This window comes from Schistocerca nitens, chromosome 9 (genome assembly GCF_023898315.1).
Source record: "Schistocerca nitens isolate TAMUIC-IGC-003100 chromosome 9, iqSchNite1.1, whole genome shotgun sequence".
Lineage (NCBI taxonomy): Eukaryota > Metazoa > Arthropoda > Insecta > Orthoptera > Acrididae > Schistocerca > Schistocerca nitens.
In genome coordinates this window covers 34,824,292-34,844,789 of record NC_064622.1, presented here as the reverse complement: position 1 = coordinate 34,844,789, position 20,498 = coordinate 34,824,292, and the positions used below count along the sequence as shown (strand labels likewise).

General features: G+C 43.9%; 1 protein-coding gene across 1 annotated transcript in view; it reads left to right on the top strand.

Annotated features, from left to right (window-relative positions):
* LOC126203541 (trypsin 3A1-like) overlaps window positions 1-18,284 on the top strand; it is an 80,415-nt gene extending 62,131 nt beyond the window's left edge. The window contains exon 4 of the mRNA XM_049937865.1: window positions 17,886-18,284. Coding sequence (XP_049793822.1) covers window positions 17,886-18,284 — 399 coding nt within the window. The remainder of the gene's footprint in view (window positions 1-17,885) is intronic.
* Window positions 18,285-20,498: the final 2,214 nt, after the last annotated feature.

The following is a 20,498-nucleotide window of genomic DNA, read 5'->3' as shown; positions in this document are numbered from 1 at the left end:
TTCAAGATCTGGGCAGCCAAGTCATTCGCTTGAACTATCCAGAATGCCCTTCAAACCAGCTGTGAACAACTGTGGCCCAGTAACATGGTCCATTGTCATTCATAAAAATTCCATTACTATTTCGGAACATGAAGTCCATGAATGGCTGCATATGATTTCTAGGTAGCCTAGCATAACAATTCCCAGTCAGTCCTCGATTTAGCTGGACCAGAGTACGCAGTTCATTCCGTGTAAACACAGCCTATGATCTTGTGGATCCACCACCAGCTTGGCCGGTCGCTGTGGCCGAGTGGTTCTAGGCGCCTCAGTCCGGGGTTAGGTTGTTTGGGGGAAGAGACCAAACAACTTGGTCATCGGTCTCATCGGATTAGGGAAGGACGGGGAAGGAAGTCGGCCGTGCCCTTTCAAAGGAACCATCCCGGCATTTGCCTGGAGCGATTTAGGGAAATCACGGAAAACCTAAATCAGGATGGCCGGACGCGGGATTGAACCGTCGTCCTCCCGAATGCGAGTCCAGTGTGCTAACCACTGTGCCACCTCGCTCCCTCAGTCCGGAATCGCGCTGCTGCTATGCTCGCAGGTTCGAACCCTGCCTCGGGCATGGATGTGTGTGATGTCCTTAGGTTAGTTAGGTTTAGGTAGTTCAAAGTTCTAGGGGACTGAAGACCTCAGATATTAAGACCCATAGTGCTCAGAGCCATTTGAACCACCAGCTTGCACAGCTCCTTGTTCACAACCGAGGTCCGTGTCTTCGTGAGGTCTGCGCCATACTACGAGGGCAGTTCAATAAGTAATGCAACACATTTTTTTTCTCGGCCAATTTTGGTTGAAAAAACCGGAAATTTCTTGTGGAATATTTTCAAACATTCCCGCTTCGTCTCGTATAGTTTCATTGACTTCCGACGGGTGATAGCGCTGTACGGAGCTGTTAAAATGGCGTCTGTAACGGATGTGCGTTGCAAACAACGGGCAGTGATCGAGTTTCTTTTGGCGGAAAACCAGGGCATCTCAGATATGCATAGGCGCTTGCAGAATGTCTACGGTGATCTGGCAGTGGACAAAAGCACGGTGAGTCGTTGGGCAAAGTGTGTGTCATCATCGCCGCAAGGTCAAGCAAGACTGTCTGATCTCCCGCGTGCGGGCCGGCCGTGCACAGCTGTGACTCCTGCAATGGCGGAGCGTGCGAACACACTCGTTCGAGATGATCGACGGATCACCATCAAACAACTCAGTGCTCAACTTGACATCTCTGTTGGTAGTGCTGTCACAATTGTTCACCAGTTGGGATATTCAAAGGTTTGTTCCCGCTGGGTCCCTCGTTGTCTAACCGAACACCATAAAGAGCAAAGGAGAACCATCTGTGCGGAATTGCTTGCTCGTCATGTGGCTGAGGGTGACAATTTCTTGTCAAAGATTGTTACAGGCGATGAAACATGGGTTCATCACTTCGAACCTGAAACAAAACGGCAATCAATGGAGTGGCGCCACACCCACTCCCCTACCAAGAAAAAGTTTAAAGCCATACCCTCAGCCGGTAAAGTCATGGTTACAGTCTTCTGGGACGCTGAAGGGGTTATTCTGTTCGATGTCCTTCCCCATGGTCAAACGATCAACTCTGAAGTGTATTGTGCTACTCTTCAGAAATTGAAGAAACGACTTCAGCGTGTTCGTAGGCACAAAAATCTGAACGAACTTCTCCTTCTTCATGACAACGCAAGACCTCACACAAGTCTTCGCACCCGAGAGGAGCTCACAAAACTTCAGTGGACTGTTCTTCCTCATGCACCCTACAGCCCCGATCTCGCACCGTCGGATTTCCATATGTTTGGCCCAATGAAGGACGCAATCCGTGGGATGCACTACGCGGATGATGAAGAAGTTATTGATGCAGTACGACGTTGGCTCCGACATCGACCATTGGAATGGTACCGTGCAGGCATACAGGCCCTCATTTCAAGGTGGCGTAAGGCCGTAGCATTGAATGGAGATTACGTTGAAAAATAGTGTTGTGTAGCTAAAAGATTGGGGAATAACCTGGTGTATTTCAATGCTGAATAAAACAACCCCTGTTTCAGAAAAGAAATGTGTTGCATTACTTATTGAACTGCCCTCGTAGAACCCTACCATCAGCTCTTACCAGCTGAAATCCGGCATCATCTTTCCATGCTAGTTTTACAGTAGTCTAGGGTCCAACCGATATGGTCACGCGCTGAGGAGAGGCGCTGCAAGCGACGTCGTCCTATTTAAAAAGACACTCGCGTCGCTCATCTGTTGCCATAGCCCATTAACGCCGAATTTTGCCGTACTGTCCGGACGAATACGTTCGGCGTACGTCCCACATTAATACCTGCGGTTATTTCACGCGTTGTCACTTGTCTGTTGGCACTGACAACTCTATGCAAACACCACTGCTCTCGGTCGTTAAGTGGAGGCCGTCGGCCACGGCACAGTTTGTGCTGACGGGTAATGCCTGAAATTTGCTGTTCTCGGCACACTCTCGACACTGTGCATCGCGGAATATTGAATCCCTAAAGCTTTCCGAAACTGGATGTTCTATGCAGCTGGCTCAAATTAGCATTCCGCTTTCAAAGGTTGTTGAGTTACGTCATAATTATGTTGGAAATTTTGTGTTAGCAGTACAGCCAACACCGTGTTACGAGTGGAGGCCGAAATGCACGCGTTTTAGCTCACGCAGGCTGGCGTGAAGAGGGAAGAACTATACTGACGTGAAGTCTGGGACATGACAAGGAATGAGAATCCAGAAAGCGGACATAATTAATTTGATACTTAACTTTAATCCATTAATGATGAACGTAGCTCTTGACGGTACATGATTCACAATATTATCTGTTCAGAATACATTCTTGAAGATAGTACTTATAATAACTGAATATGGCGCCTTGCTAGGTCGTAGCAAATGACGTAACTGAAGGCTATGCTAAACTGTCGTCTCTGCAAATGAGAGTGTATGTAGACAGTGAACCATCGCTAGAAGAGTCGGTTGTACAACTGGGGAGAGTGCTACGGAGTCTCTCTAGACTAGACCTGCCGTGTGGCGGCGCTCGGTCTGCAATCACTGATAGTGGCGACACGCGGGTCCGACGTATACTAACGGACCGCGGCCGATTTAAAGCCTACCACCTAGCAAGTTGGTTTCTGGCGGTGACACCACAGGAAATCTTTTCACGTCAATCATCTGAGTGAAAATGACACCTCCATCAATACACTCCCCTTTTATACCTTATGACCTCGATACTACCGCGATCTGTATATGTGCATATCGCTATCCCATGAATTTTGTCACATCGCTGTACTTGTACTTTTACGTTCTCAGCTGCACCTGTACCCTTCACAGCACTGTGAACTGTATGGCACAGAGTAGTTATCACTGAAACTCATATTAAACCCCCTTCCTATACTATTCGTGTAAGGAGCGCGGGAAAAACAACTCCGTAAATGCCTCTGTACAAAACGTAATTATTTTAGTCTTACCTACACAATCATAGTGAGAACAATACGTAGGAAGTTCTAGTACTCGTACATTTTTTTTAATTCCTTACTTGATTCTGGCACTTGAGGTTTTGTAAGTAGTGTTACAAGAGACAGTGTCTGTCTAACTTCAAGCAATTGTCAGAGGTTTTGATGGATGAGTTTTCGAGTATCAAAATACGCTACTGGCCATTAAAATTGCTACACCAAGGACAAATGCAGATGATAAACGGGTATTCGTTAGACAAATATATTATACTAGAACTGACATGTGATTACAGTTTCACGCAATTTGGGTGCATACATCCTGAGAAATCAGTACCCAGAACAACCACCTCTGGCCGTAATAACGGCCTTCATACGCCTGGGCATTGACTCAAACAGAGCTTGGATGGCGTGTACAGGTACAGCTGCCCATGCAGCTTCAACACGATACCACAGTTCATCAAGAGTAGTGACTGGCGTACTCTGGCGAGCCAGCTGCGCGGCCACCATTGACCAGGCGTTTTCATTTGGTGATAGATCTGGAGAATGTGCTGGCCAGGGCAGCAGTCGAATGTTTTCTGTATCCAGAAAGGCCCGTACACGACCTGCAACATGCGGTCGTGCATTATCCTGCTGAAATGTAGGATTTCTCAGTGATTGAATGAAGGGTAGAGCCACGGGTCGTAACACATCTGAAATGTAACGTCCACTGTTCAATGTGCCGTCATTGCGAACAAGAGGTGTCCGAGACGTGTAACCAATGGCACCCCATACCATCACGCCGGGTGATACGCCAGTGTGGTGATGACGAATAGACGCTTCCAATGTGCGTTCACCGCGATGTCGCCAAACACGGATGCTACCATCATGATGCTGTAAACAGAACCTGGATTCATCCGAAACAATGACGTTTCGCCATTCGTGCACCCAGGTTGGTCGTTGAGTACACCATCGCAGGCGCTCCTGTCTGTGATGCAGCGTCAAGGGTAACCGCAGCCATGGTATCCTAGCTGATAGTCCATGCTGGTGCAAACGTCTTCGAACTGTTCGTGCAGATGGTTGTTATCTTGCAAACGTCCTCATCTGTTGACTCGGGGATCGAGACGTGGCTGCACGATCCGTTACACCCGTGCGGAAAAGATGCCTATCATCTCGACTGCTAGTGATACGAGGCCGTTGGGATCCAGCACGGCGTTCCGTATTACCCTCCTGAACCCACCGATTCCATATTCTGCTAACAGTCATTGGATCTCGACCAACGCAAGCAGCAATGTCGCGATACGATAAACCGCAATCGCGATAGGCTACAATGCGACCTTTATCAAAGTGGGAAACGTGATGGTAAGCATTTCTCCTCCTTAGACGAGGCATCACAACAACGTTTCACCAGGCAACGCCGGTCAACTGCTGTTTGTGTATGAGAAATCGGTTGGAAACTTTCCTCATGTCAGCACGTTGCAGGTGTCGCCACCGGCGCCAACCTTGTGTGAATGCTCTGAAAAGCTAATCATTTGCATATCACAGCATCTTCTTCCCGTCGATTAAATTTCGCGTCTGTAGCACGTAATCTTCGTGGTGTAGCGATGTTAATGGCCAGTAGTGTATGTGACATAAATAGCCGTACCTTTTAATTGCATTGACTTACAAGCTTAAAGGTGTATCATAGTATTTTAACTTGATGACTCGACGCATACCCGAGAAAAACAAGTCTGAACAAACGGACGGACGGACAGACTGACAACAAAGTAATCCTAAAACGGTTCCTTTTCCTTACGATTCAGGTACGCAACATTAAAAACTGAAACCACCTGTTAATTAATACCAAACTAGACCAGTAGGCTCAGAAATATTACCGTTATACAGGGTGAGTCACCAACTACTGACACCTAGAATAACTCAAAGTATGGTCGTACCTGAATAGTTTGTGGGACAAATGTTGCATGGGACAAAGGGAGCCATAATATGACGTTGGTTTTTTGTTGCTAGGTGGGGTTGCGTCCGAAATGTGAAGGTTAACTTCGGAACGGTAAGACAAGTATCGTCGAATCAAGCGAATGTGAATGACGTATTCCTTCGAAGAACAAGTCGATATGCTTCTCATTTACGGAGAATGCCAACGATATTCAGTGAGAGCTAGAGACCTATACGCTGAAAGATATCCTCAACGTACTCACCCTACACCTCGTACATTTAAATATGTGTATGATAAATTAAGAACAACTGGATATTTAACGCATCGGAAAGGAAAGTTACTAACAAGAAAGCGGAAATTGGTACTCTTGCCACTGTGTTAGAGATCCTCGTGTTAGTTCGCGTCAAATCGCAAGGGAATCTCGCATGAGCCAGAGTCGTGTTGTTCGTTTTCTGCATCGCCATAAATATCATCCTTACCATATCAGAAATAACTGATAAGGATTGTATGCGTCGCATTGAATTCTGCCGACGAGCTCAACGTCAGATTCAGAGGGATGAGATATTTATTAATTTGATTTTATTTACTGATGAGATTATATTCACGTACCGCGGAAATGTTAATTTGCATAACATGCGTTATTGGGCAACTGAAGATCCATGTTCGCTCCGGAACGTTTCACACCAAAAACCGCGGTCGGTGAATGTATGGTGTGGGATTCTGGAGGACAGAATTATAGGCCCCTATTTCATCGAAGGAAATCTTAATGGTAGGAAGTACATCACATTCCTGCAAGAAACATTAGGTCTGTTACTGGGAGAAATACCTTTTGGAACAAGGAACAGAATGTGGTATCAACACGATGGGTGTCCCGCACATTTTTCGCTGATGGCTAGAAATGAGTTGCAGAGACTATTCCCAAATCGTTGGATTGGACGCGGAGGAGATGTGTCGCGGCCGGTTCTTTCGCCAGACTTGACGCCTCTGGATTTTTTCTTGTGGGGATTCGTAAAAGACATCGTTTGTAAAGATGTTCCAACTACACCTGAAGCTATGCGAGAGAGAATTGTCAGAGCATGTGCTTCGATAAGTGCCGATGTGATAAGGAATACCAATCAGTCCATGCTAAGAAGATGCAGCACTGCATTGATAATACCGACGGTCATCACTACGAACACCTTCTGTAAATGGACGTTCATGCTACCTTTAGGACCTTCTTGACCTTCAAAACCCCTACTGTTACAAATCATTGGATTCACCTCGATAGCCACTGTCAGAAAATAAGTACCAAACTGTAGCATTCCATTAAAAAAAATTGACTTCATATCTCTGACGCGACCCCACCTAGCAACAAAAAAACGTCATATTATGGCCCCCGTTGTCCCATGCAACTTTTGTCCCACAAACTTTTCAGCTCCTATAATTCTTTCGGTGTTATTCTTGGTGGCAATAGTTATTGACTCACCCTGTATACTCACGCGTCTTGAAGCAAAACAGTTTGACCTTTCACAATTTTGGACGGAAGACGTCTTCCCTGGGAAGTAGTGGGGGAAGCTTACTATTAGTCGGTGTCAACTGGAATTTATTTTAAGGAAAAGTTGCATCTTCTACACACCCTGCGTCTACCGATAACTTCCGACTATCACAATGCCGTTACGTTGGCACAGCTGAGGCACACAGATGTTACCTCCTGGTTCCTCACGGGGCTTTCAAAACAGACCGCTTTATTCACGGAATCAGATAGGGTACATAGCAAGGAAGGTCAATTAATAGGGTACCAATACATAACAAGTAAACACATTTTGCAGCTAATTTTTCCTCCAGAGGATGGTCATAACCGTAAAAGAGTGAAATGCCTTGCGACTCACGTATTAATATAACGTTCGGAAATTCTCACTGACAAATGTTATGGAATAGAATTGACGGTACCGTTTCAGTACCGCTGGTAAGTGTACTTAATGTATTGATTAAATTCGTGAAATAGTCCTTCCATTTTCTGAATTATCTCCATTTCCTGACCGAATATGTTGACCAATCAGAAGGCGGCCTGCCTTTTGAACTTTGTTCTCTCTCCATTCGCACAGTCGCTACTCGTCACGATAAATGGTGACGTTTTGGGTTCTCTAGTTTTCTATCGCGTGAGTGAGAGATTGTGAATTTTTGGTTGCCGCATCACTTTTCTATCGCCTGGGTCGCAGTAGGTTCTAAACAACATGAACATACCCTGACTGAAAAAAATCACACCACCAAAAAATAATAAATGTACATTAATGAAATTTCGGGAGTAACACACGTAAGTGATAAATATTGCAAGATTTCAGGTTAATGTAAGTACGAGATACGCCATTTCAAATGTGAAATGCTGATACATTATTAACCAGCGTAACCCCAGAATGTTCATTGCAAGCATGCAAACGTGCAATCATCGTATTGTATGGGTGCCGGAAGTCAGTTTCAGGGTGAAGTTCCGTGGCTGTTCCACGTTGTCGATCAACACAGGGACGGTTAATGCTGGCTGTGGATGACGTTGGAGTTGTCGACCGATGATGTCCCTTATCGTCCGATGATGTCCCATGAGTGTTCGATTGGAGACAGATCTGGTGATCGAGCAGGACAAGGCATCATGTGTACACTCTGCAGAGCTAGAATGCTGGTCATGAATGTTAGCGCAACAGGTCGAATCACCAGACCGACATACAAAACTGCGTTCAGGGGCGTGGCATAACTGTCAGAGTGCTCCCGCTGTCATACGAAATCACACCCCACACCATATCTCCAGATCTAGGTCCAATGTGTCTAGTACGGAGACAAATTGGTTGCATGCCATAAACTGGCCTCCTCTTAACCAACACACGGACGTCACTGGCGCCAGGGCAGACCTGTTTCTCTACTTTTTAAAAAGAAAACCTTTTAAATAATAAAACATGACCTATACAAAGACTCTGATTATACCTGTTAGTTATGGACAAAAAAAATTGGCATAGTCTTCGTCAGAACGTGCAGAATCTTATGTGAAACCAATAAGACGTCAATTTTAATCTAAATATGGTATGCCAATGTTTACATAATAAAAAATAAATTAGGTAATTCAGTACAATTATTATATAGATGCGATAATCACTTTAACGGGGCCAAATGAAGAATTAAAGTCAATATAATTCCAGTAAACCTGCAAAAGTAAAAACAAATTATTGTAGGGGCCTACATAGACATCGCGCATCTGCTAGATGTCCACGAAATACGTAATTTTGTTTTGAAGCTGACAGCCAATGAGAAAATAGGTGGAGTTTTCAAGCAGTAGTGGCCGACACCATCAGCTGGTAATACATGTAATTTTATGGTAGCTAATTTTACTACACAAAAAATAAAATATGTACTCCCTCCAAAAGAAGTTACAAACAAACATTAAAATAAAATTATAATGAGCAGCAAAATGTGTGAGAAGAATTTTGAAAGAAAATTATTAATTGAACTTTAATTCGGCAGGTTTTCAACACTGTCAACAAGACGAAATAATGGAAATAATATTGATTGTAACTTAACAAAATTGAGATATTGTGACAGTATTTTTAAAATAGTTGATTTAACTGCAATTGTCCTTAATTTTGAAATGAGAGAGAGCGTAATAATTTTCTTTTAATGTCTTCACTGTTGCTGCAGGCAGTGCGATGACGTCAGCGGTGGTCCGCGCGGACGATGTGTGAAGTGAATCCTGGTTCGTGGCGTGAAGATAATGATGGATCCTCCTGTTTCATTAACATTCCAGTTACGGCGGTGGTCCACGTCTCCGTTGTAGTCGAATCAGCTGGCAGCACTGGCGCGATAATAATAGTTCCATTATGTGCGTTGTCGTTACGCGCGCGACGTTTTATTGTTAAGGATTTATTAATCACGCGGTGCGGATAGGTCGAAATTATGCAATGTCTTTAGTATTTACGATATATATCCGGTTAATGCCAATACTTCGCACAGTTATTTCACCGTGTTGTCACAGGAAAACAGTCACATGTGTTTATCACTATAACAGTCCGTTAAACATCAGTTTAAATTTACGCCGTCGTCTTTAAGACAGTTTGGACGATGTAATAAATGTTTCTTGATCAAATCAGAGCACTGTTCTTTTACTTAACAGTTTTGGTTTGTTCCACTTCCACGCAATTCTAACAAAAAAAAATGGCTCTGAGCACTATGGGACTCAACTGCTGTGGTCATTAGTCCCCTAGAACTTAGAACTACTTGAACCTAACTAACCTAAGGACATCACACACATCCATGCCCGAAGCAGGATTCGAACCTGCGACCGTAGCAGTCGCACGGTTCCGGACTGCGCGCCTAGAAGCGCGAGACCACCGCGGCCGGCGCAATTCTAACAGTGTCTCCACACGACAATGGTGTCTGATTCATGGCTAATTGTCACAAGTTCACACAGTTTGTAAAAGCGTCGCCGCAAACACTCGATATACTTTTCAGGTTTTACTGTTCACTTAATAATGCACGATCTCCTATTAACACAGCAGAGGCACTGTAATTAATGGTTCCCCCGCGTATCACAGTCTTTCACATCGAACTTGGCCACGTTTTTCCACCCGTGAACCGGCCACGTATCACAACAAATCGCACGCTCTCTATCGATAGTCGTTCGCTCTCTCTCTCTGACACAGTACTTCTCCTACCGTAACCAAAGATTTACAAGGCATATAGAACCAGAACATTCATGTTCGTACAATATAAAATATAAAACAGTAGCAAAATGAATGAAGAAACAATGTGACGTATTAACAAATAAAGAACAAAGAAATAAATGATACATACGTACTATGACAAGGTAAAGCACAAGAGAAAAAAAATATTATCGACTTTCGGAGAAAGCAATGTCTTTACAACCTCCACCTTGCCCTCCCATGAGCTCTCGCTTGACCCTACTGAAGTCGCAAATAGAAGTGGTTTGGAGTCAGTGGAATGCACATTATGGGGTGTCTGGCTCGCGGCTGTCCTTGAAGAAACCGGTGTGTAACAGTTCGTTGTGTCACTGTGGTGCCAACTGGTGCTCAAACTGCTTCTGCAGATCCAGTTACGATGCGCCAAAGCCATACGCCGAACACGATGGTCTTCCTTCTGGGCAATGCAACGTGGTTATCGGGAGCCCGGCCTTCTTGCGACTGCACATTCCCGTTACCGCCGCTGCCAGAAGTTATGTACAGTGGCTGCATTCCTGCCAAGTCTTTCTACATTATCACAGAAGGAACAACCAGCTTCTCGTATCCCAATTACACGACCTCGTTCAATCTCACTGAGGTGTTGATAATGGCGTTTTCGTCGCCATAAGTGTAGTCTTGACTAACGTCAACTCACCACGTCCCATCTCAAAGGAAGCTATCGCTCATGACCGTTCCAGTGTGCATTTAAAGCAAACGTGATTTGCATCCTCACAGGGCGCTCATAATGCCATTCTCACGCGACTGGCGTGAAATTGGAATAGATACCATATTTCAGATGTAGAAACACGCCTACCAACTTTTGCTTATGTCGCACACTTCTTCTTGGCTTTGCGATTTTTTTCCTTCAGTGACTTTTAGTATAATTGTTTGTGGCAGCTGGAAGAATGAAAGGGGGTTCATTAATTAGATATGCAGGTGGCTACCGAACTGAATCGTGTGTATAAGCCAACCTTTGCACTGTGTCCTATTCATAGAGGGCTATACTTAGTAATCTTAAATGATAAAACTCAGTTTAAACACTGCAACCAACTGATTCATTCCAAAGTCTCGAAAGTGTGGACAGTCATCGTGCGATTTCCCTACCGTTGGCGAGAAACTGTAACGTCCAGAACGTTCTAGTACATTACCAATACCGCAGCCATTGGGAAAGAGCTGTCTGATTTGGACTTTAGACAGGAGATTGCAGATGCGTATGTCTTGGGTATAAGGTGTTTAAAACGCTGTTCTTCCATTGAGCTTGTGTGTGTGTGCAAACCGTAATCTGCAGAATCCGGCAGTCCGAGATCTGCTATGTATTAATCAAGCGCTGGCCGGAGTGACCGTGCGGTTCTAGGCGCTACATTCTGGAACCGCGAGACCGCTACGGTCGCAGGTTCGAATCCTGCCTCGGGCATTGAAGTGTGTGATGTCCTTAGGGTAGTTAGGTTTAAGTAGTTGTAAGTCTAGGGGACTGATGACCTCAGATGTTAAGTCCCACTGTGCTTAGAGCCAATTTTTTTCTTCAATTTAGGATGCAGTTTTTTGTTTTAAACACGACAGGCTCAGTGTGGAATGCAGGAATGTGATTAGTTGGATCCATTTTTGGTGTAGTCTGGTATTTTTTTAGACGCACAGGGCTAGCTGGACCGTTGGCTCAAACCCCAGGGCGATCAGTGGTTTTGGATGGAGACGAGCCGTTGTCCTGCGTTCCACCAGCCCGTTTGCAAAGAGCTTTTGCGTCTCCTGACACCCTCAGCCAGAGGGTTTGACAGACGCTCCACTCCTGCATCCGACTTTGCGTCAGTTTTGAGTGTAGCTACAAAACCTCTCAACAAGCTTGTGGTCTTCTTAGACATGTGCTCCGTTCTATTACAGTGTTAAAAATGCACCCTTACAAGTTCCCTAAACGTTAAAATTGCGAGTAACTGTATCTAGTAGACAAAAACAGGAAAGGGCACTTCCACACAAGGAAAGGTACGTCTAACGCAAATTTTGCTCAGTACAATCGAATCCGAATGTCCTTATGGTTTCCATTCATATATTTGCTCCTCTGTCCCACTGTAGGAACTCCTATTCATTCCCTTCTTCTTCTGCGTCTTCTTTCTTCTTCTTCTTCTTCGTCTTCTTCTTCTTTATATCCTTTTCGTCTCTTCCATTTACCCCTCTTTATCCGCCGTGCATCTTCCCCTGTTCATATCCCCTTTGTCACTGCTGCTTTTACTGGGTAGAAGAGACACGTTGTGCCAACCTGAAGTTTCTTTGCTGTTTTTAGGAGCCACTGTTGGCCTAGAGAGTAGTTTCTCTGGCTTTCCGTTTGCCGTCGGTAGCGGATATTAGTATCTTCCTCCACTATCTTTGCGTTAGGGTCCAATTCAAGCTCATTTAATTGCTCAGAAATGTATTCTCTATAAGTTTAGGCAAGTAATCACCGAACAAACATCCAAAATAGGGAAAATCGTTGATCATAACTATTTTTTAGTCAACACATAATACTTTTCATAAAACAAGAGAATCATACAGAGTAGTGGTATACGCAATTCACGTTAACCTAAATATTGTGGCGGAACAAAAAACTACAGAGAAATACATTATTCTTTCATACGTCTGCAAAATTGCATATATTTATAACTACAACATAGTTATTAAACTGAACGTCGTACTAAGTTCAGTGTTACCTGGCAGAAGCCTATAATGCTTGCAGGTAGCCCACGTACCTTTTACATTAAACACATGGAGCAATAATAACATCCATGTCATAATTAGTCAATTAAGTTTTGATAACGAGCAGCCGACACCGATACAGCATCGCCTCGTTGCAGACCAGAAGATGAAGACGAACGTACATTTATGTACAGTTAACACTCAACTGCAGTATGTGAAAGTAGCAGTTTGATCTTGAATCACTATTTCGTTTAGGAAATTATTAAATTACACAAAAGAAATTATGGGAGCGACCAAACTGGTTCAAATATTGACGTTTTATCAGAGGTATCAGACTGATAGACTCTCAGTTTATTTAAGTGCAGGTAAGAGCTGGACGGTGTGGCCGAGCGGTTCTAGGCGTTTCAGTCTGGAACCGCGCGACCGCTACGGTCGCAGGTTCGAATCCTGCCTCGGGCATGGATGTGTGTGATGTCCTTCGGTTAGTTACGTTTAAGTAGTTCGAAGTTCTAGGGGACTGATGACCTCAGATGTTAAGTCCCGTAGTGGTCAGAGCCATTTGAACCATTTGAACTCACAACAACCCTCCACATAAATTCTGCTGCCGTAATGTGTGTCCATTGCCTGAGGCTGTGACGTAATGGGTAGTGATGTAATGGGCAGTGACGTACATCAGAATTGCGACGTATCTAATGGTTCTAAATAAGTATGCTGTTGATCTAAGCTATGTCGATAGCTAGTAAAGCAGACAGTTCACTGCATCCAAGTGGCACTGGTAAACCCTAAAAAATTTGCCAATTCTGGTGGCATGAAAACGGTGTTTGCGATGTTTTGATTCAAGCGGCTTAAAAATCGTTAGAAGGGCTAAAATGTATCAGAAAATTATTAAAAAATACTGGAATAAAGGTTAAACAGAATATATCATGATGTACGTTTAATAACTCCGACTGATCAGAGAACTGCAAAAAAAAAAAAAAATGGTTCAAATGGCTCTGAGCACTATGGGACTCAACTGCTGAGGTCATTAGTCCCCTAGAACTTAGAACTAGTTAAACCGAACTAACCTAAGGACATCACAAACATCCATGCCCGAGGCAGGATTCGAACCCGCGACCGTAGCGGTCTTGCGGTTCCAGACTGCAGCGCCTTTAACCGCACGGCCACTTCGGCTGGCGAACTGCAAAACTGTAATTAAATTTTGTGTGGCCAAAGTCTTATGAAAGTTACTGATTTGCCTTTAACAATGTTCTAATTAATTAATAGTGATTATAACAGCGGCTTTCGAGTGAGATTACTTGCCAGAACAGAGGTATTTTGATCTCCTGCTTGGACTGAAATACATCGACTGCTTAAGAAGGCTTTTCTAGAAGAAAGTCAAAATTACGGTGAGCCGTGTTCTCGTATCAGGATTTGGAAGATTAACTCAGGGAGGCCATCCCTCACAAAACCTGTTACGTCGCTGTAAATAAGAGGTGGTTGTGACTTCCAATACATGTTAGCAAAGCTGGCGATAGTTTCTAAAAGACAAACCAAATGTGATAACATTAAACAGCATGCCTAGGAGAACTTCTGCAATGTTTACCTTCATTACAAATGACCAAAGACAGTGCTGTGTCGGAATAAGGCGGAGATGAAACAGATGAAACATGTCCAAAGACAATGGTACAACAAGACAGAAAAAATGCAATATTTTCCACTGAAATACAATTACCTCTCATAATAAGAAACGATATAGAGTACAAAACACACACACTCAGGTTGTTTATAATAATATGCAAGTATAATTATTGACCCCTGTTCACAAATTTGGTTTCCCTAGTTCACTTAAGTCAAATGCTATGATGGTTCCTTTGAAAACGACACTGTCAAATTCCTATCGTATCATTCCTCAATTCAGTCCTGTGCTCCATCTCTAATACCATCATCATCAACGTTACTTTAAGCCTTTCCTTCCTTGCGTCTGTCACCAATTATACAGCCATGAACAAATGTGCTTTATCCACTGTCCGTCCACCTGACACAAAAATTGCCTGCGCACAACTGATTACTCTGATGATTTTAATACATGTGACATGATAGGCTGTTCCATTTGTCATGATGATGGTGTCACTGTGGCTCTAATATACCAGGTGTCACGCAGTCAATTGATCACTAACGTACACTAATGTTGGTGAAAATGGCGACACGGTGAAAGAATAGTCCGAATACATACAGACTTGGAGGTTGGGTATAATAGTTTGTCGGTTTTAAGCGACTGGGATTAGGGTGATAAAGAGTACACACCAGGTTATTCAAAAATGGATACAATTTAATAAAATTTTATTTCATGAAATACTAATTTTATATGAGTAACTTATGTTAGTAGGAAACAGGTAGTTTTAAAGTACACAACCACAGGTTACCAGTGTATCTACACACATCAAAGAAAGTTTTGCATCACCTCGGTTCCGAGAGTTCCGGATCCTGTACAGAAAATTGGAATACATTATCAACATAAACATCATTTCCGCCCTTTTTATTGCTCGTGAAAACCACACATTGCATGTTGTACCACCATACAGCGAGACCTTCAGAGGTGGTGGTCCAGATTGCTCTACACACCAGCACCTCTAACACCCAGTAGCACGTCCTCCTGCATTGATGCATGCCTGTATTCGTCGTGGCATACTATCCACAGGTTCATCAAGGCACTGTTGGTCCAGATTATCCCACTCCTAAACGGCGAATCGGCGTAGATCCTTCAGAGTGGTTGGTAGGGTCACGTCACCCATTAACAACCCTTTTCAATCTATCCCAGGCATGTTCGATAGGGTTCATGTCTGGAGAACATGCTAGCCACTCTAGTCGAGCGATGTCATTATCCTGAAGGAAGTCATGTGCACGATGGGGACGCAAATTGTCGTCCATGAATACGAATGCCTCGCTAGTATGCTGCCGATATGGTTGCGCTGCCGGTCGGAGGATGGCATTCACGTATCGTACAGCCGTTACGGCCCCTTCCATGACCACCAGCGGCGTACGTCGGCCCCACATAGTGCCACCCTAAAACACCAGGGAACCTCCAGCTTGCTGCACTCGGTGGACAGTGTGCCTAAAGCGTTCAGCCTGACCAGGTTGCCTCCAAACACGTTTCCGACTATTGTCTGATTGAAGGCATATGCGACACTCATCACTGATGAGAACGTGATGCCAATCCTGAGCGGTCGATTGGGCAAGCCCACCTGTACCACGCTGCATGGCGTAGTGGTTGCAAAGATTGATCTCGCAATGGACGTCGGGAGTGAAGTGCGCATCATGCAGCCTATTGCGGACCGTTTGAGTCGTAACACGACGTCCTGCGGCTGCACGAAAAGCGTTATTCAACATGGTGCCGCTGCTGTCTGGGTTCCTCCAACCCATAACACGTAGGCAGCGGTCATCCACTGCAGTAGTAGCCCCTGGGTGGCTGGGCGAGCCATGTCTTCGACAGCTCCTGTCTCTCCCTACCTCCTCCATGTCCGAACAACATCGCTCTGGTTCACTCCGAGACGCCTGGACACTTACCTTGTTGAGAGCCCTTCCTGGCACAAAGTAACAATGCGGACGCGATTGAACAGCAGTATTGACCGTCTAGGCATGGTTGAACTACAGACAACACGAGTCGTGTACCTCCTTCCTTGTGGAATGATTGGAACTGATCGGCTGTCGAACACACTCCGTCTAATAGGCGCTGCTCATGCATGGTTGTTTACGTATTTGGGCGGGTTTAGTGACATCTCTGAACAGTTAGAGCAACTGTGTCTGTGATACAATATCCACAGTCAACGCCTATCTTCAGAAGTTCTGGGAACTGGGTGATGCAAAACTTTTTTTGATGAGTGTAATATCGCAGTCCGTTGCTCTCACGTCCTCATCTGACACATGACACCAGTCTGCGCTTCTTGCTACGCATGGACATCCAGTTTCTAGAAACTGCTTAAACCAGTAGCTTATACTTTTCCTGGTTGATGTTTCAGTAACAAGTAGAAGGCGAAATGCCCATTTTACTGAATTGACGACTCAACTCTTCTGAAGTCAAGAACGCAGACTGCCTGGTAGCCTATTTATTTACAAGTGCTGTGAAATGGTTGCCTGTCGGCATGAGCACTCAAGCTGTCGTTTACGCAACTATCAGCGCGCTGGATGTGGTAATAGGAACTTTAGATCCTCGTCTTTTCAATGGCTTGTAGGTTATTGATATCCATTTTTGGGGTACTTGAAATTCAAATTAACTGGTACAAATATGTAAAATATTTTAAGATAGTGCCTCGTTTGTTTCCCAAAGCCGGCCGCGGTGGTCTCGCGGTTCTAGGCGCGTAGTCCGGAACCGTGCGACTGCTACGGTCGCAGGTTCGAATCCTGCCTCGGGCATGGATGTGTGTGATGTCCTTAGGTTAGTTAGGTTTATGTAGCTCTAAGTTCTAGGGGACTAATGACCACAGCAGTTGAGTCCCATAGTGCTCAGAGCCAATTGAACCATTTTTTGTTTCCCAAACTAGAATTACACTTGGTGCAAAAGTCGCTGCATTTGAGTGTTTGAAAATGTTAGTAATATTTTCTGCTGTTTGAAAACCTCATCAATTTGTATCCCAAAAATATGGCTCATTATAACATTTTCACCAGCTGTTCATGAACTATATTAGTTGTTGGTATTATTGTACTTGCTGTATATAATTAAATAAATTAAGGGAGGGTTTATTTGTTAATAAAAACATATTACCTTTTAGAAAAAATACTATCAATAATTTCTTCTACATTTTGGTCATTTGTAGCATTTGTATCAGCTACAGAATGTACCAGTTTATGTGATTACTTAGGCTTTCCCGGCGTAATAAGTCTTGAAAGTCTCTTCGGGTTTGCTGCCGGATCCTAAAATCAACTTCACTCGATATTTCGGCGATCCAACTGGTCGCCATCTTCAGGAAATGCTGCTTCTGCTGATGAGTCCCGCTGAGAGTTCTCAGCTGGATCGCCGAAATATCGAGTCAAGTTGATTTTAGGATTCGGCAGCAAACCCGAAGAGTCTTTCAAGGAATGTTCCAGTTTATTCCCAGCGTTCCCAGTATTTCATTAATACGTTTTCGTACCTGCAGTAGACATGATTTCTTTTTTTCTGTACTCAGGCTTCTGAGCCGTTCCCACTAGGCTCGAACATACAAGTGGTCAACCTCCCTGCCGATGGATACGACGCTCCAGCAGGCCTGCCAGTCACTATCTCGGGCTGGGGCGTCACCGCGACCGAATTCAACCCCGTCTACCTGCAGCGGGCGGACATGCACGTCTTGGACCGCGACACCTGCCGGGACATGATGGCCGACGTTGCTACAGTAACGCTGGGCATGGTGTGTGCGGGGGACCCCACCATGGCCATCTGCTATGGGGATTCTGGGAGCCCCCTGGTCTATGGGGACATGCAGATTGGCATTGCATCCTGGACCCGGCCTGGCTGCATCAGCACTACCTCCGTCTATGCCAGTGTGGGCAACTTCCGAACCTGGATCAGGAACAACACAGGAGTTTAACCCCTGGATGCATAACAGGGATCTTTCGGACCTGACAACCTTTAATTTTATCAACAAACTGTATTAAAAATTGCTTATTTTTGTTTAAGTTCAGTGTAATTCTTGGAAATACAACTGACTGTTTAGGAAAAACATTGTTTGGTGCTGATCAAATTAATTATTTTTTTTTTTTAATTTTAGTTTTGTAATCCATCGCGTCTAATGCATGACAAGGGTCTTCCAGACACTTTACCCGAAAATCCATTTCTCGAATAGTTTATTCATCTGAATCTGATGAAACACAATGTAGGCAAGATAACTGACAACAGTTAACAGTACGGGACACCTACACTCATTGTCGAAAAGTCAGAAGTACTGCAAAGGCTACAATAGAGTATTATTTTGAAGATAAGTGTATTTCTTTACGCCGAAATTGATTCACGTGATTCTTGAAACGCATCCTTGTTGATTTCTGAACATTTTTCAACACATACAAAACTGTTCAGGAAAAATAGCTATACAGCAAAATATATCCCTTAGGAATGAAATAAATAGGAAGTGCAGGGCATCAAATGCGAAATGTTTGTATGAAAGATCTGAAGAAACTGATAGAAAAATGATCGTCAGAAGAACTGACTCAGCGTATATAAATATCAAAACAAACATCGGTGAAATTTAAAAAAAGGGTAGTTTCATTAAGAATCCAATGGCCAATGGGAATTCCACTGTTAAACGAAGCAGAGAGGGCGGATGGACGAAAAGATTACGTTGAAGGCCTCTATGAAGGGCTGGATTTGTCCGATGACGTGAAAGAAGAAGGAACTGGAATCGATGTGGAAGACATAGGAGATCCAGTATTAGCATTTAGAAGCTCTGTGGGAGACTTGAGGTCAAATAAGGCAAAAAGAATAGACAACATTCTATCAGAATTTCTGTACTCATGGAAGGAACTGGCAACAAAATGACTGTTCAAGTTGGTGTGTAGAGCAGGATATGAGGCTGGCGTTGTAAGATAGACTTTCGGAAAAATATCGTTCACACAATTCCAAAAACAACAAGGACAGATTAGTGAGACAACTGTCGCACAACAAGCTTAACAGCTCATGCATCCGCCGCAATGAAAAACGCCTTTGTTTTAATGATCGCCACTCCAATTCACGTATCATGTCTGTGGCACTATCTCTCCTACTTCGCGATGATGAAAAGCGACCTGCCCTTCTTTGTACTTTTTCGATGTTATCCGTCAATCCCATATGTTTCGTATCCCACACCGCACAGCATTACCCCAGAATATGGCGGACAAGCGTGGTGTAAGCGGTCTCTTTAGTGGTCCTGTTGCGCCTTCCAATGAATCGCAGTCTTTGGTTGGCTCGACCCACGAAACTATCTATGTGATCGTTCCAATTTAGGGTATTTGTAATTGTAATTCCTAAGTATTTAGTTGAATTTAGAGCCTACAGATTTGTGTGGCTTACCGCCGAAATTTAGCGGGTTTCTTTTAGTACTGATGTGAATAACTTCACACTTCTCTTTATTCAGGATCAGTTGCCACTTTTCGCACCATACAGATATCTCATCTAAATCATTTTGAAATTCGTTTTGGTCATCTGATGACTTTACAAGACGATAAATGACAGCATCTGCAAACAATCTAAGACGGCTACTCAGATTTTCTTCTATGTCGTTAATATAGATCAGGAACAATAGAGGGCCTATAACACTTACTTGGGGAACGCCGGATATTATTCCTGTTTTAGTCGATGACTTTCCGTCTATTACTACGAACTGTGACCTTTCTGACAGGAAATCACGAATCCAGTCACACAACTGAGGCGATCTTCCATAGGCACTCAGTTTGGTTAGAAGATGCCTATGAGGAACGGTGCCGAATGCCTTCTGGGAATACAAAATATGAAATATGGAAATCTAAAATATGGAATCATGTCTGTGGCACTATCTCCCCTACTTCACGAGTATAAAGAGCTAGTTGTGTTTCGCAAGAAAGATATTTTCTGAATCCGTGCTGACCACATGCCAATAAATCGTTTTGTTCGAGGTACTTTATAATGTTCGAATACAGTATTCTTTCCAAATCCCTTCTGCAAATCGACGTTAGTGATATGGGCCTGTAATTCAACGGATTATTCCTACTTCCCTTTTTGGGTATTGGTGTGACTTGAGCAATTTTCCAGTCTTTATATACGGATCTTTCTGTGAGCGAGCAGATGCACATAA